We start from the raw sequence: 17567 nt of genomic DNA on the forward strand, positions 1-17567 counted from the left end.
TATGGTTGGGCTAAGAAGTAAGGAAAGGAAGTGCCCATGAGACTACTACTATCCCCTGAATCGTAGAGAAAGAAAAATAGCTGTGCACCATGGAGTAATAACAGTGGGAGCACAAAAATCACCACCACAAAAACGTTAATGCACACACATACATTACCAACATTTTAGCCTACCCTGTTCCACTCTGCGACCAAAAATTTTGAACCTCTCCCTGTAAAATTGATCATACGAGGTTTAATTTACAGGACTCTACTGCAAAAATCTCAGCAAATGTATGCTTGGCAGATCCAGAAGCCATTACAGATTACACATTGCTTTACTGAACCTTCTACAAAGCAACATGTAGGCATCCTAAGCTGTCCCTAGAAACCTCTCTCCTTGCCTACTTGCCCATTCCTCTCAAATGACGTATCGACAACTTGGAGGCGGTCCCTTCCTTGAGTTAAAGTACATGGGCGTCGAAGTCAACAAAACAAACGGAACTGTACAAAGTCAGGGAACAAGTCAGGAACATAACGGCAATACAAACAACAGACAAATATATAAATACAAACAAGGCCGGATATAGCATTCTAGCATAAAACGGGTCAGGAAATCAAGGCCACTGTTCACACTGGACTGAGAACAAAGAACACACTAGGTTTTAGGGGATATTCGGTTTAGGTCCTATACATAGCACTGAACAGGATTAGCAATCGAATGGTTGCTATAAATAGTCCCCTATGGGGACTATAAGAGTATAAAAGTAAAAAAATTAAAGTAAAAAAATGTGAAAAACCCCCTCCCCCAATAAAAGCGTAAATTGTCCCATTTTCCCTATTTTACCCCCAAAAGTGTAAACAAATCTTTGTATATACATATTTGGTATCGCCGCATGCGTAAATATCCGAACTATTAAAATAAAATGTTAATGATCCCGTACGGTGAACGTCGTGAACGTAAAAAAAATAAAAATCCAATATAGCTGCTTTTTTATAACATTTTATTCCCAAAAAAATTTATAAAAAATGTAATAAAAGTTTTGTATAAGCAAATATGGTATTAATAAAAAGTATAGATCACGGCGCAAAAAATGAGCCCTCATACTGCCGCTTATACGGAAAAAAGAAAAAGTTATAGGTTTTCAAAATAGGGGGATTTTAAACGTACTAATTTGGTTAAAAAGTTTGCGATTTTTTTTAAGCGCAGCAGTATTAGAAAAGTGTATAATCATGGGTATCATTTTAATCATATTGACCCAAATAATAAAGAACACACGTCATTTTTACCATAAATTGTACGGCGTGAAAACAAAACCTTCCAAAATTTGCAAAATTGCTGTTTTCTTTTTAATTTCCCCACACAAATATAATTTTTTGGATTGCGCCATACATTTTATGGTAAAGTGAGTGATGGCATTACAATGGACAACTGGTCGCGCAAAAAACAAGCCCTCATACTAGTCTGTGGATGAAAATATAAAAGAGTTATGATTTTTTGAAGGGGAGGAGGAAAAAACGAAAACGTAAAAATAAAATTGTCTTAGCCCTTAAGGTCCAAATGGGCTGAGTCCTTAAGGGGTTAATATTATATAGTGTTTGCTTTTGTGACACAATTTCGTTGTGTTTTCAGCAGAAAACCTTAGAAACCGAACCAACCCTAAAAATTGCATTTTTAACCTGATTAAAGGGGTACTCCGCCCCTAGACATCTAATGCCCTATCCAATGGATAGGGGATAAGATGTCTGATCGCTGGGGTCCTGCCGCTGGGGACCCCCGCAATCTCCCGGCATTCGTTTAGAGCATCAGGTGCAGCTTCGGGGGCTTGTGACATCATGGCAGCACCTCCCTCGTGTCACGGCCACACACCCTTAATGTAAGTCTATGGGATGGGGTGTAGTGGGCGTCACGAGCCTCCGCCCCAATCACCAATCATCCGGCACAGAGCGAAGTTCGCTCCGTGCACCGGATGTCTGGGGTGCTGAGATCGCGGGGGTCCCCAGCGGCAGTGGATAGGGGATAAGATGTCTAGGGGTGAAGTACCCCTTTAAGTGTCCAAGGCTATCTGTGACTGACACAATAGTGGAAAATTTAGACCCTTTGGGAATGACCCTTTGGGACTGGCCTTAGCATTTGGCCATCAGGGAACATTGGTGGCTAGCACTAGTGAAACATGGTGGGTCTGACCATTGTAGAGTAAGGCATTGTTTTCTTTTTTTCTTCTTGATATTGCATCATTTTTTGTAATGTTTCCATTTTAGACAATGTGTCCGGATGTCTTTCGAGGCATATGGGGAGGAAGTCATTGCAGAGATTCCCCTGTTCAGACCACACGGACCTGCTCCTGTTCTGCTGGTATGAATCATCTCCTGGCTAGCTATAATATTGCAGCCACTGTCCCCCCCCCCCCCCCCACCCCCCATCTTTTAAGGTGGACAGACCCTTTAAGAGTACGCTCCCACATGCCGTATTTTGCTGTGTATTTGCTGCTGCATATTTTCCAACCCATTGAAGTCAATGGGAAGCAAAAACAGCTGCGTATTTTGCTACCCATTGACTTCAATGGAAAAGAAACTACGGCACGTGGCAATGTACCCTCAAAAGATATCCAGCCAAAAGCTGCAGTATTCCTAAGGAACTCCCCGCACGCATGCATATGCAAGTTGGCCAAAGGTGCACATATTTTCAATAAGGAAAAATAGCTAAACTGCTGCCAGGAACCTCTAGTAGTGGCTCTCCTGTGGTCCCAAATGTTGCATGAACAAACACACCAAAACTGACAGGTTAGGTTAATCTCATTCTAAAGTGTATGACCACCTTAATCCAGACCAGAGAGTTATTACAAAGAGTGTCTCACACTGTGAAGGACCCATGCTGCCAATACATTACATGGAAAACGTATTGATTTCAATAGGTGCCGTTTGTTGGCGCTGAAGGTACTTTAAAGGGGTACTCCGATGGAAAACTTTATTTTTTAATCAACTGGTGCCAGAAAGTTAAACAGATTTGTAAATTACTTCTATTAAAAAATCTTAATCCTTCTAGTACTTATTAGATGCTGAATACTACAGAGGAAATTATTTTCTTTTTGGAACACAGAGCTCTCTGCTGACATCATGACCACAGTGCTCTCTGCTGACATCTCTTTTCATTTTAGGAACTGTCCAGAGCAGCATATGTTTACTATGGGGATTTTCTCCTACTCTGGACAGTTCTTAAAATGGACAGAGATGTCAGCAGAGAGATCTGTGTTCCAAAAAGAAAATAATTTCCTCTGTAGTATTCAGCAGCTAATAAGTACTAGAATGATTAAGATTTTTTAATAGAAGTAATTTACAGATCTGTTTAACTTTCTGGCACCAGTTGATTTAAAAAAAACAAAACAGGTTCTTCAAAGACTACAGCAGATTAAAAGGGTATTCCACTGCTCACTGTTTGGAACAAACTGTTCTGAATGCTGGAGCCGGCGACGGGAGCGCGTGATGTCATAGCCCCACCCTCTCATGACATTGAGGGGGCGGGGTGTGATGTCATCAGGGGGCGGGGCTATGACGTCACGAGCTCCCGGCGCCAGCTCCAGCGTTTGGAACAGTTTGTTCCAAACGCTGAGCAGCGGAGTACCTCTTTAAGCATAGAAACATTGTGTGGGCAGATGAGAACCATTTGGCCAATGTAGTCTGACTAATATCCTGAATACTATAAATAGTCCCTGGCCCTGTTTTATATGACGGATAGCCTTATGCCTATCTCTATCTTATATGAAAGATAACCTTATGCCTATCTCTATCTTATATGAAGGATAGCCTTATACCTATCTCTATCTTATATGAAGGATAGCCTTATGCCTATCCATATCTTATATGAAGGATAGCCTTATGCCTATCCCTATCTTATATGAAGGATATCCTTATGCCTATCTCTATATTATATGAAGGATAGCCTTATGCCTATCCTTATCTTATATGAAGTATAGCCTTATACCTATCTCTATCTTATATGAAGTATAGCCTTATACCTATCCCTATCTTATATGAAGGATAGCCTTATACCTATCCCTATCTTATATGAAGGATAATCTTATTCCTATCCCTATCTTATATGAAGGATAATCTTATTCCTATCCCTATCTTATATGAAGGATAGCCTTATACCTATCTCTATCTTATATGAAGGATAGCCTTATGCCTATCCATATCTTATATGAACGATAGCCTTATACCTATCTCTATCTTATATGAAGGATCGCCTTATACCTATCTCTATCTTATATGAAGGATAGCATTATGCCTATCACTATCTTATATGAAGGATAGCCTTATGCCTATCTCTATCTTATATGAAGGATAGCCTTATGCCTATCTCTATCTTATATAAAGGATAGCCTTATACCTATCTCTATCTTATATGAAGGATAGCTTTATGCCTATCTCTATCTTATATGAACGATAGCCTTATGCGTATCCCTATCCTATATGAAGGATAGCCTTATACCTATCTCTATCTTATATGAAGGATAGCCTTATGCCTTTCTCTATTTTATATGAAGGATAGCCTTATGCCTATCACTCTCTTATATGAAGGATAGCCTTATGCGTATCCCTATCCTATATGAAGGATAACCTTATGCCTATCCCTATCTTATATGAAGAATAGCCTTATGCCTATCACTATCTTATATGAAGAATAGCCTTATGCCTAGCACTCTCTTATATGAAGGATAACCTTATGCCTATCCCTATCTTATATGAAGAATAGCCTTATGCCTATCACTATCTTATATGAAGAATAGCCTTATGCCTAGCACTCTCTTATATGAAGGATAGCCTTATGCCTATCAGGCATAAGGCTATCCTTCATATAAGAGAGTGATAGTACAAGAGAAGAGAATATCCAGCGCAGAGTGCAGTGAATCAGGAACAATTTATTAGAGATCAAATTATAGAACAACAAAGGGTATACGTATTCAGGGTGTGCTAAAATATAACTTTTAAAGGGGTATTCTAGGCAAAAACTTTTTATATATATATATCAACTGGCTCCTGGAAAGTTAAACAGATTTGTAAATTACTTCTATTAAAAAATCTTAATCCTTCCAATAGTTATTAGCTTCTGAAGTTTTCTGTCTAACTGCTCAATGATGATGTCACGTCCCGGGAGCTGTGCATGATGGGAAAATATCCCCATAGGAGCTGCACAGCTCCTGGGACGTGAGTCATCAGAAAGCAGTTAGACAGAAAACAGCAACTCAACTTTAGAAGCTAATAACTATTGGAAGGATTAAGATTTTTTAATAGAAGTAATTTACAAATCTGTTTAACTTTCTGGAGCCAGTTGATATATAAAAAAAAGTTTTTGCCTGGAATATCCCTTTAATGTTTTTTGGTTAAAAAATCACAAAAATAATATAATGTACCTGTGCACCCCAAAAAGTTGAAAATAATATATGTACAAAAGCGGTATATTCGCTAGCCCATTAGTCGGTCAGGTATTACCAACCCAGTACTGACAGGGCTAGTCTTACAATAATCAGTACTGTCTCACCAACCCAGTATGGGTCCTAAGTGAGTCAGTTATACTTAGAAAACCACCAACGCGTTTCTACCTCGATGTATGATGAAGTGTCATCAGGGAGGTTTAATGACAGTAATACTTATTTATACCACAATTAACGCCCATCATGGGCATGCATAATGTTATTAAAATTCAGTAGCTACAACCTGTAAAGTAAAATTGGCAACACTCCATAAACAATATTTGTATATCGTGGCATATGGGGACGTGATCCCTCAACCTATATGGAGAAAAATTGCACAAATCACAAACACCAATCTGTTGTAGCCACTTCTGTGCTTTTCAGGAGCGCCGTCATTGGACGGTTCTGTAGTGTGGACAGCGGGCGATGCACCAACCTGCATGTAGCGCAGGGAGCTGTTAACTCCGGCTCTTACCTCCTGGTAAAAGTTATATTTTAGCACATCCTGAACACGTATACCCTTTGTTGTTCTATAATTTGATCTATTTATGTTGGGTGACTTTATCTGCTAAGCAGGGGTCTATGCAGAACCTACCATCTAATGCTGCATAATTCTACTACAATTTATTAGAGATCACATGGATAGCAGAGTAACACCAACGCGTTTCGGGTCAAACAGGACCCTTAGTCATGGCATGCCATGACTAAGGGTCCTGTTTGACCCGAAACACGTTGTTGTTACTGTGCTATCCATGTGATCTCTAATAAATTGTTCCTGATTCACTGCACTCTGCGCTGGATATTCTCTTCTCTATAACAACCAATCAGGTTGCATTCATTTCTCAGAGGTCTCTATAAAAATGAAAGAAGCGAGCTGATTGGTTGCTATAGGCAGCTAGGCAACTTTTCCCTGTACAGGTTTTGAGAAATCTCCCCCAAAGTGACCAACTAAAGCAGACAGCCATTTTAAGAATCTCCTGATAGTCTGCGTCTGAGTGCTAAGGCTTTAAAGGATGAAAGAACACACAGCAATGCTGTCTTGTCCAGAATAAAGATCAGTGGGGGTCTCAGCCTATAGACCCTTGTCATAACATCTTCAGATATTTCAGTGCCATGATTACATAGAAAAAGAAAGTGCTTTAAATCTATTTGAATGTGACAATTACATAATAATGTGGTCACTAGGTGTCACTGTTCCATTCATCAATGTGGACCATTTCTCAATTTTTACAGGTTCCTGTGAAGCTAAAGAAAGATATATTGAACAGTTAAAGGATACCCTGGACACTAGCACTGCTAGGAGGATAGCCGCATTTATAGCTGAACCTATCATGGTAAAAAAACGCTTTTTCAATTGTAATTGGAGGCAGACGCCGTCTGAAGATGTGAGAGCTGCTGCTGGGGGATGTTCCCTGACCAGAGGCCACAGCCTAACTAACATGTACTTTAGGCCCCTCTCCTGTCACTGGGGACTGGTTTGGAGACAGCCCTTAGCCCTTAAAGGAGTACTCTAGTGCAGAGTATTCCTGCTCCGTCCTGCCCGGGCTGTAAAATAAATGAAAATGAACCATCACTCACCTCCCTGGGTTCCCGCGGAACGCCACTACAGCTGAAAGGTCCTCCGGTCCATCCTCTTCATACTTCCGGGTGTAACGAAGCGTCACATGGCGCTCAGCCTATCGCCGGTCGCCGCGATGTTCTGCCTCGACCGGCGATAGGCTGAGCGCCATGTGACGCTTCGTTACACCCGGAAGTATGAAGAGGATGGACCGGAGGACCTTTCAGCTGTAGTGGCGCTCCGCGGGAACCCAGGGAGGTGAGTGATGGTTCATTTTCATTTATTTTGCAGCCTGGGCAGGACGGAGCAGGAATACTCTGCACTAGAGTACTCCTTTAATTGGCTAAAGGGTGGACATGTGATATGTTACCAGCTTTACACAGTGAAAATAAGGTTTTGGAGTACAGACAGTTAACCCCTTGCACTTGTATTGGCTCAGTGCATGCAGAAGACATCTTCTTTGGATAGGGGGATAAGCTTTTCAATATGATATATCTCCTTTAAATAGTGCCGACTGTGCACAGTGTAGCATGGTTCAGCAGAGCCAGTATAGTTAGAGCCACCTTTCCCAGATCTAACACAATTCCTCCTGTCATATAACAGACATCCACTGTTCAGGAAGGGGCCTGTCCGAGGCAAGTACTGAGCCCGCCCTCACTCACTGTGCATTCGCTTCCTCCCTGAGTCTGCTGTGCTGGTTCTCTTAATCCAATCCCTCCAGGCTCTCCTATAACCCCCATTCTCTGTTTTTAGACATGGGTCTGATAGAACAGGAGTGAGCACAGAGGAGTGCTAGTCCCACCCTCACTTACTGGACGTTGTCCCAGCCTGTGCTTCAGCTTGGTCAAAGATGATGCTGCAGCCGGACAGGGTTATGTTCTGGATGGTATGGGGACCCCTTGTTTTTTTTTTTTTGTTTTCTTATAAGCCATGTTTTCTATAAAAAGAAGATAAAAGTTATTATGAAGAATGTTAGAAAGGTTAATGTTTTGCTAAAATGTACAGCATATAAAAAGTTTTTCATTCGGTTTGTGCCCATTTAGGTAGAAAATCGGTAGAAATTCCCGTTTTGGGATCCCATGGATAACATATTGGAAGTATCAGAAATTATGAGAGGCTATAGGAGACGAGCCACAATCAGGGGTACTCCGCTGCTAGACATCTTATCCCCTATCCAAATAATGGGGGATAAGATGTCTGATTACGGGGGTCCTGCTGTTGGGGGCCCCAATGATCTCCCGCAACATCTGGCATTCTAAACAAATGCTGGGTTCCTGCGGCAGTGGTCGTGACACCGTGGCCACGCCCCCTCGTGACACCATGTCACGCCCCCTCCATTCATGGCTATGGGAGGGGACGTGCCATAGACATGAATAGAGGGGGCGAGGTGAGATGTCACAAGGTAGCGTGGCCGTGATGTCAAGATCACGCCCTCCGGCCCAGCTGTTAGAATGAATGAATGAATGCTGAACCATTCCACACTGTGCACAGGACATATCTGTCCAACATACAGCCAGGGGCCATCCATAACATACACACAGTGCCGAGGAACTGAATGAGAGCAGAGACTGTAATACAACAGTGCGACTAACAAAGGACACACATTGAACACTATTGCAGGGCTAAAGGTATACAACTGTACAGAAAACCGTATACAATGACCTCCCATACAAAAACATATGCAACAAAATGTATCCGGTTGTGTAGGTTTTGTACATGTACAATTTTTGCGTGTTTTTTTGCAGTGCACAAAACTGTAGTCAACCAGGTTTTGTGTCCGGTTGTGTCCTGTTTTTTGCCCTTTATAATAAACCGTATACAGGTTTTATAACATTGTAGTCAATGGAAACCGTATTGATCATACGATTGCATACAGTTTTGTCAGTTTTTGAGGAATACGTTTTCCAAAACAAAAACTGATTCAAAACAGCATGGCAAAATTGTGGAAATTCTAAAAGAAGAGAACTTCCTGTGGAGCATACAGCAGCTAAGTACTGAAAGGATTACGATTTTTAAATAGAAGAAATGTACAGATCTGTTTAACTTTCTGGCACCAGTTGATTTAAAAAATATTTTTTCCAGTGGAGTACCCCTTTAAGCTAGGCTATAGCTCATCAGTTGTATAACATAAGAATGTACAGGCATTACTTCAGCATAAGACTTGCATTTATTCTCTACCATGTGCTCTCTGGCATCAACCACTACCAGGCTGGTGTGGAAAGAACTAACATATAAGCACTGCTAGAGTGTGTAAAGGGGTACTCCGCTGCTAGACATCTTATCCCCTATCCAAGGGATATGGAATAAGAAGTCTGATCGCGGGGCTCCCGCTAAACAAACGGCAGGTTCCTGCAGAAGTCACAACATCATGTGATGTGATGTCACTGCCACGCCCCCTAGTGACATCACGCCATGCCCCCTCCATTCATGTCTATGGGAGGGGGCATGTCGGCTGACATGCCCCCCTCCCATAGACATGAATGGAGGGGGCGTGGTGTGACCTCACTAGGGGGTGTGGCACAAGATCACGGCCTCCGGCTACCAGCATTCTGAACTAAATGTTCAGAATGTTGGAGTAACCCTTAAAGCACTCTGTTTAGGAGATTTTAAACATTTCAATAAAAATGTTAATGATAATTAAATAGATTAAGTTAAAGGGGTAGTCCAGTGATGAAAAACTTATCCCCTATCCTAAGGATAGGGGATAAGTTTGAGATCGCAGGGGGTCCGACCGCTGGGGCCCCCTGCGATCTCTCTGTACAGGGGGCAGACTCTCCGGCCAGATAGCGGGTGTCGACCCCCGCATGAAGCGGCGGCTGACACGCCCCCTCAATACATCGCTATGGCAGAGCCGGAGATTGCCGAAGGTAGCACTCCGGCTCTGCCATAGAGTTGTATTGAGGGGGCGTGTCGGACGCCGCTTCGTGCGGGGGTCAACACGCCCCCTTCGCGCGGGCTGTCGGGGCCCCGTACAGGAGATCGCGGGGGGCCCCAGCGGTCGGACCCCCGCGATCTGCAACTTATCCCCTATCCTTAGGATAGGGGATAAGTTGTTCACCACTTGTTCACTACTGGACTACTCCTTTAAGTTAAATAAGTTCTAAATTGCACCACAAATGACAAAAACATACAATGCAACAAAATAATCAATATTTATCGAAATTGGTTATTTAAAAAAGAATGAAATCGCATAAATATCCCAAAATGTAGACAAAAATGACAATGGATCCTGCAAAAATAAAACCTCAAGCTATGGCTAACAGAAAGTGAGGTGTCAGAAGCAAAAAATTTCACTTAGCTTCTTTAAGGGCAAATCTCATCATTAAAGGAGTAGTGTACTGACAAGTAACTTGAGTCCGTTGTGCCCGGGCTGTAAAAAAAAAAGAAAACAAATATTAACTCACCTTCCTCCGTTCCCCCTTAGCGCCGCTACAGCTGTTCGGTCCTCTGGTCCGGTCTTCTTCCATCTTCCGTGTGCACGGATCGTCACACTGCGCTCAGCCTATCACAGGCCGAGGCGGAACATCCTATTCTATTTATGCACAAAAACCCCCTTTATTAACAACTCTACTTAATAACAATCCTATACGAAATCTATATTAAAGCGAAGCACATATACTAATAAAATAGAATGAGAGTCACCTAGTTCCAGTCATCTTACGTTATTGTTCATTATAATGATAACACTGGAAACATTTACAAATACCTACAATTATCTGTCCGGAGGAAATACACTCAAATCACTTTGTGTGTTTAACCCTAGCACTCCCAATGCATCCGTACGCAATATCAGCTCTGTTTCTTTTTGTAATAAAAGCTTCTGCCTGTCCCCACCACTAGGTGGTACCTTTTGTACAAACAATCCCTAATCTTTATAACACACAATCCCAATTGTATCTCTTTTTTTTTCATGCATAAACTGACAGAACTTACATTGGTCATATTTATGGTTACCCTTCGGTAATTGTCTCTCCAACCAATTTACATTTTTATCAGTTTTTTCTAGTCTATTTTTTACTAGAACATCTCTCAAATTCCTTGTTTTCTAAAAGAGACAAAAGGTTTATTTGCCACTACATCTTTGTGCAATATGTGCCAATTTTTTTTAAATTGAAGCTTTAATCACCCTTTCCATGGAGTTGAACTCAAAGGAAAAGTAAAAATCTCTAGTTTTTTCATTTCTCCTTTTTTTTTTTTTTTGTTGCATTTTTTTTGTGCAACAATTGTTCACGGGGCAAAGATTGTGCTATATTGAGGGCTTGTTTTAACATCTGTTTCGGATAACCTCTTGCCTCAAGTCTGTCATATTATTCCTGAGCCTGATTCAAAAACACTTTATCATTAGTATTTGTTCTCTGTAACTGCACCAATTGACCATAAGGTACAGCTTTTTTGACATGACAGGGTTGGTAGCTGTCATACCTTAACAAAGAACAATGATCCTTTCTGTACAATGATCTTGTGTACCTGACCAAAAGACCAGTATATCATCCACATATCGAATATACAAGGAAAGTATCCATTTAAAGTAATTTTGCAAAGTAAAAATCAAATCATCTTCTTCAAGTACCCCCAAAAATATATTTGCAAAAGTTGGGGCTACCGTCGTCCCCATGGCCGTGCCATCCATCTGAGTAAACCAATCCCCATTAAACTGAAAACATTATGACTTAATACAAAAGACAACATCTCACTTATAAATTCTATGAAAATTTTACTGTATTCTTGTAACATTACCAGTCAACGCCTAACAGCCTGTACACCCACATCCTGAGGGATGCGGGTGTACTGGCCAAGGAAAAATACTGATGCCATCCAAAGTCTTGTAATATACGGTACTCAATAGATGCTTATCATCATTATAAGGGTTTTTGCCTTCTTCTGGATGAACACAGTAGGGTCCCAATAGGGATATAGGTTGAACTTTTTGGACTCTGGTCTTTTATTAACCTTATGAATTATGTAACTATGTAACTGTATATGAATGGAGATCAATTGTCCTCCAAATAAATGGAGCAGTGGCAAGCATTCTCTATGGAGCTTCCAAACATTGCCAAGCTCAGCAGTCAGATCCCCACGATCAACTAGTGGATAACTTTTGACAATGAGAATACCTCTCTTCAAGGGGCTAAGACAAGGGTGTAGTTCCAAGAAGCAGTGCAAGAAGCAACTCAACAAGCCTTGGCTCAGGTATTTAGATAAAAGGCTAGGCCTCCAAGTTGAATCTTTGCTCTGGGTGAAGGAGAACCGTGCTACCACACTTGGTAAAGATGTTTTTTTTTTCTAGGGTGTGGGAGGAGCCATTCAATATCCCAAAGGATTTTTAAAAGATGCATATCAGCTTGTACGAGAAAGAGGCGGGTTGTGTATAGCGGATGAGGTAAGTCTCACTAACGCAGACAAGTTTTAGGTGCTCAGTTGATCAGAGTGAGGCAATAATTACATCTGCATTGGAGCTCTGTAGCAGAATCGACTTAAATAGTGCAACCTGTGTGCATAAAAAATACTACAATAGTAATTTTTTGTCCAGTCAAATCCTGCATAAAGGGGTACTCCTCTGCTCAGCGTTTGGAGCAAACTGTTCCGAAGGCTGGAGCCGGGAGCTTGTGATGTCATAGCCCCGCCCCTCATGATGTCATGCCCCGCCCCCTCAATAACGGAGCATAACGGCCATCATGCCCCCTCCTATAGACTTGCATTGAGGGAGCTATGACGTCACAAGCGCCCGGCGCCGGCTCCAGCATTCGGAACAGTTTGTTCCAAATGCTGAGCCACGGAGTACCCCTTTAACCCCTTGGGGACGGAGCCCATTATGACCCTAAGGACGGGAGCATTTTTTGCAAATCTGACCACTGTCACTTTAAGCATTAATAACTCTGGAATGCTTTTACTTATAAATTTGATTCCGAGATTGTTTTTTCATGACATATTCTACTTTATGTTAGTGGTAAATTTTCGGCGATACTTGCATCCTTTCTAGGTGAAAAATGCAAAAATTTCATGAAAAATTTTAAAATTTAGCATTTTTCTAACTTTGAAGCTCTCTACTTATAAGGAATATGGATATTCCAAATAAATGATGTATTGATTCACATATACAATTTGTCTACTTTATGTCTGCATTATAAAATTGACGAGTTTTTACTTTTGGAAGACATCAGGGGGCTTCAAAGTTCAGCAGCAATTTTCAAATTTTCCGCAAAATTTTCAAAATCGGAATTTTTCAGGGACCAGTTCAGGTTTGAAGTGGATTTGAAGGGTCTTCTGGTTAGAAATACCTGATAAATGACCCCATTATAAAAACTGCACCCCTCAAAGTATTCAAAATGACAATCAGTAAGTGTGTTAACCCTTTAGGTGTTTCACAGGAATAGCAGCAAAGTGAAGGAGAAAATTCAAAATCTTCATTTTTTACACTGGCATGTTCTTGTAGACCCAATTTTTGAATTTTTACAAAGGGTAAAAGGAAAAAAATCCTCTCAAAATTTGTAACCCAATTTCTCTGGAGTAAGAAAATACCTCATATGTGTATGTAAAGTGTTCGGCGGGTGCACTAGAGGGCTCAGAAGCGAAGGAGCAACAATGGGATTTAGGAGAGTGAGTTTTTCTGAAATGGTTTTTGGGGGGCATGTCCCATTTAGGAAGCCCCTATGGTGCCAGGACAGCAAAAAAAACCACATTGCACACTATTATGGAAACTACACCCCTCAAGGAACGTAACAAGGGGTACGGTGAGCCTTAACACCCCACAGGTGTTTGACAACTTTTTGTTAAAGTCGGATGTGTAAATGAAAAAAAAATATTTTTCCACTAAAATGCTGGTTTTTCCCCAAATTTTACTTTTTTACAAAGGGTAATAGGAGAAAATGCCCCCCAAAATTTGTAACCCCATTTCTTCTGAGTATGGAAATACCCCATATGTGGACGTCAAGTGCACTGCGAGCGAACTACAATGCTCAGAAGAGAAGGAGCACCATTGAGCTTTTAGAAAGATAATTTGTTTGGAATGGAAGTCGGGGGCCATGTGCATTTACAAAGCCCCCCGTGGTGCCAGAACAGTGGACCCCCCCACATGTGACCCCATTTTGGAAACTACACCCCTCATGGAATGTAATAAGGGGTGCAGTGAGCATTTACACCCCACTGGCGCTTGACAGATCTTTGGAACAGTGGGCTGTGCAAACAAAAAAATTTAATTTTTCATTTTCACGTACCAGTGTCCCAAAAATCTGTCAGACACTTGTGGGGCGTAAATGCTCACTATACCCCTTATTACAATCCATGAGGGGTGTAGTTTCCAAAATGGGGTCACATGTGGGTATTTATTATTTTGCATTTATGTCAGAACCGCTGTAAAATCAGCCACCCCTGTGCAAATCACCAATTTCGGCCTCAAATGTACATAGTGCGCTCTCACTCCTGAGCCTTGTTGTGCGCCCGCAGAGCATTTTACGCCCACATATGGGGTATTTCCGTACTCAGCAGAAATTGCGTTACAAATTTTGGGGGTCTTTTTTTCCTTTTACCTCTTGTGAAAATAAAAAGTAAAGGGCAACACCAGCATGTTAGTGTAAAAATTTTTTTTTTTACACTAACAGGCTGGTGTAGACCCCAACTTTTCCTTTTCATAAGGGGTAAAAGGAGAAAAAGCCCCCCAAAATTTGTAGTGCAATTTCTCCCGAGTACGGAAATACCCCATATGTGGCCCTAAACTGTTTCCTTGAAATACGACAGGGCTCCAAAGTGAGAGAGCACCATGCACATTTGAGGACTAAATTAGGGATTGCACAGGGGTGGACATAGGGGTATTCTACGCCAGTGATTCCCAAACAGGGTGCCTCCAGCTGTTGCTAAACTCCCAGCATGTCTGGACAATCAGTGGCTGTCCGGAAATGCTGGGAGTTGTTGTTTTGCAACAGCTGGAGGCTCCGTTTTGGAAACACTGCTGTACAATACGTTTTTTATTTTTATTGGGGGGGACAGTGTAAGGGGTGTATATGTAGTGTTTTACTCTTTATTATGTGGTAGTGTAGTGTAGTGTTTTAAGGGTACATTCACACTGGCGGGTTACGGTAAGTTTCCCGCTAGGAATTTGCGCTGCGGCGAAAAATTTGCCGCAGCTCATACTTGAAGCAGGAAACTTGCTGTAAACCCGCCCGTGTGAATGTACCCTGTACGTTCACATGGGGGGGGGGGGGGCAAACCTCCAGCTGTTTCAAAACTACAACTCCCAGCATGCACGGTCTGTCAGTACATGCTGGGAGTTGTAGTTTTGCAACAGCTGGAGGCACACTGGTTGGAAAACCTTCAGTTAGTTTCAGTTACCTAACTCAGTATTTTCCAACCAGTGAGCCTCCAGCTGTTGCAAAACTACAACTCCCAGCATGCATGGTCTGTCAGTACATGCTGGGAGTTGTAGTTTTGCAACAGCTGGAGGCACACTGGTTGGAAAACCTTCAGTTAGGTTCTGTTACCTAACTCAGTATTTTCCAACCAGTGAGCCTCCAGCTGTTGCAAAACTACAACTCCCAGCATGCACGGTCTGTCAGTACATGCTGGGAGTTGTAGTTTTGAAACAGCTGGAGGCACACTGGTTGGAAAATACTGAGTTGGGTTCTGTTACCTAACTCAGTATTTTCCAACCAGTGTGCCTCCAGCTGTTGCAAAACTACAATTCCCAGCATGTCTGATCACAGAAGGGCATGCTGGGAGATGTAGTTATGCAACAGCTGGAGGTACGCAACTACAACTCCCAGCATGCCGAGACAGCTGTTTGCTGTGTGGGCATGCTGGAATTTGTAGTTTTGCAACATCTGGAGTGCTACAATTTAGAGACCACTGAACAGTGATCTCCAAACTGTGGACCTCCAGATGTTGCAAAACTACAACTCACAGCATGCCCAGACAGCAAACAGCTGTGTGGGCATGCTGGGAGTTGTAGTTTTGCTAGATCTAGAGGGCAGTATAGAGATCACTGTGCAGTGGTCTCTAAACTGCAGACCTCCAGCTGTTGCAAAACTACAAATTCCAGCATGCCCACACAGCAAACAGCTGTCTGGGCATGCTGGGAGTTGTAGTTTTGCAACATCTGGAGGGCTACAGTCTAGAGACCACTATAGTGGTCTCAGACTGTAGCCCTCTAGATGTTGCTATGCAACTACTCACTGGCTTCCGTCGCATCCGGGAGCCGTCCTCTTCTGCCGCACGCCGCCGCAGATCTCCGTCGCCGCCGCCGATCCCCGATGCTCCGCTGCCTCCGGAGGGGTAAGTGGACTCCGGCGCCGCTCCTCTTCGTTTTCCCCGTTCTGCCCCGCCTATTGTGGGTGGGCAGGACGGGGAATACGAAAGTAAACCCCACCGCCCGAGATCTGCTATTGGTGGTCGCGTCTAGACCACCAATAGCAGAGATAGGAGGGGTGGCAACCCTGCCACCTCACTCCTATCGCTTTAGGGGGATCGTGGGTGTCTTAGACACCCGCGATCCCCCTTCTATTCCGGGTCACCGGGTCACCATAGACCCGTAATGACCCGGAATCGGCGCAAATCGCAAGTGTGAATTCACTTGCGATTTGCGCCGATCGCCGACATGGGGGGGTCTAATGACCCCCCTGGGCATTTGCACAGGGTGCCTGCTGATAGATATCAGCAGTCACCCCGGCCCGGTCCCCGCCCGGCGCGCGGCGGGGGCCGAAATTCCCACGGGCGTATGGATACGCCCTTCGTCCTTAAGTACCAGGACGCAAGGGCGTATGCATACGCCCTTCGTCCCCAACAGGTTAAAAAGCACCAAAGTGAACTCAACGGACCATCCGGTTCTGTTTTTTGGCATTGGATGGGCTCTGTGATGGAGGCATGGAGATGTGAACAAGGCCTATCTACTACGGTCTCTCTTTAGCCCTAAACCTAAGAGCATTCTGATCCTTTATAATCGCGAGAAAGCATATGGAATATGAAAGTTATGTATCCTAAGTTATTGGACCGGTGTTTATTGGCTAATAGCTGTCCACATGACCTTTGCGTAGACATTAAAAGAGGAAATTAGAAGCGTGAAATAGATTCTGATGCTGAGTTTTTGCATCCAAAAATTTGAAAGAGTTAAATATATATAAATTATACATGGGATACTCTATATATATATATATATGTGCGAAGGTTAATTGACTGAGTCACTTAACCTGTGTTTGTGGGAGGGGCGGTACTTGCGCTTAAAAGCCGCGGCTCCCTGTGTTCAGTGCGCCGCGGCTCTCGCGTTGTTTGGAGTCCGTGACGTCAGACGCCGTGGGAAGTCTCTCCAGCCTCGTGTTCGTTCCTGTGCTCTGCTGTGCACGTCAATTCAGGTTAGTTCAGACGCTAGGTAGGGGGCGACGGCGGAGCAGGTCCGGGGGGTGACTGCAGGAGTCTGGGGGCTCGTGTCTTGTATGAGCCCTGCGGTTGTCCCCCGTGCCCTGCCTTTCGCATGATGGTGTTGTTGTTCAGCAGCTGTAGCGGGCTGCTAAGCAACGTTGTGCGCTTCCGGCTGCCCGGCTCTGCATGTCGGGGGTTTCTTTTCAGATATTT

The 17567-nt window shown here is 43.0% G+C and overlaps 1 protein-coding gene across 3 annotated transcripts in view; it reads left to right on the plus strand.

Annotated features, from left to right (window-relative positions):
• AGXT2 (alanine--glyoxylate aminotransferase 2) overlaps positions 1-17567 on the plus strand; it is an 81961-nt gene that overhangs the window by 41263 nt on the left and 23131 nt on the right. For all 3 annotated transcript variants that reach the window (XM_056546696.1, XM_056546715.1, XM_056546705.1), the window contains exons 7-9: positions 2241-2334; positions 6686-6786; positions 12298-12390. In XM_056546696.1, coding sequence (XP_056402671.1) covers positions 2241-2334; positions 6686-6786; positions 12298-12390 — 288 coding nt within the window. The remainder of the gene's footprint in view (positions 1-2240; positions 2335-6685; positions 6787-12297; positions 12391-17567) is intronic.

The sequence above is a fragment of the Hyla sarda genome, chromosome 1, assembly GCF_029499605.1.
Source record: "Hyla sarda isolate aHylSar1 chromosome 1, aHylSar1.hap1, whole genome shotgun sequence".
NCBI classification, from domain to species: Eukaryota; Metazoa; Chordata; class Amphibia; order Anura; family Hylidae; genus Hyla; species Hyla sarda.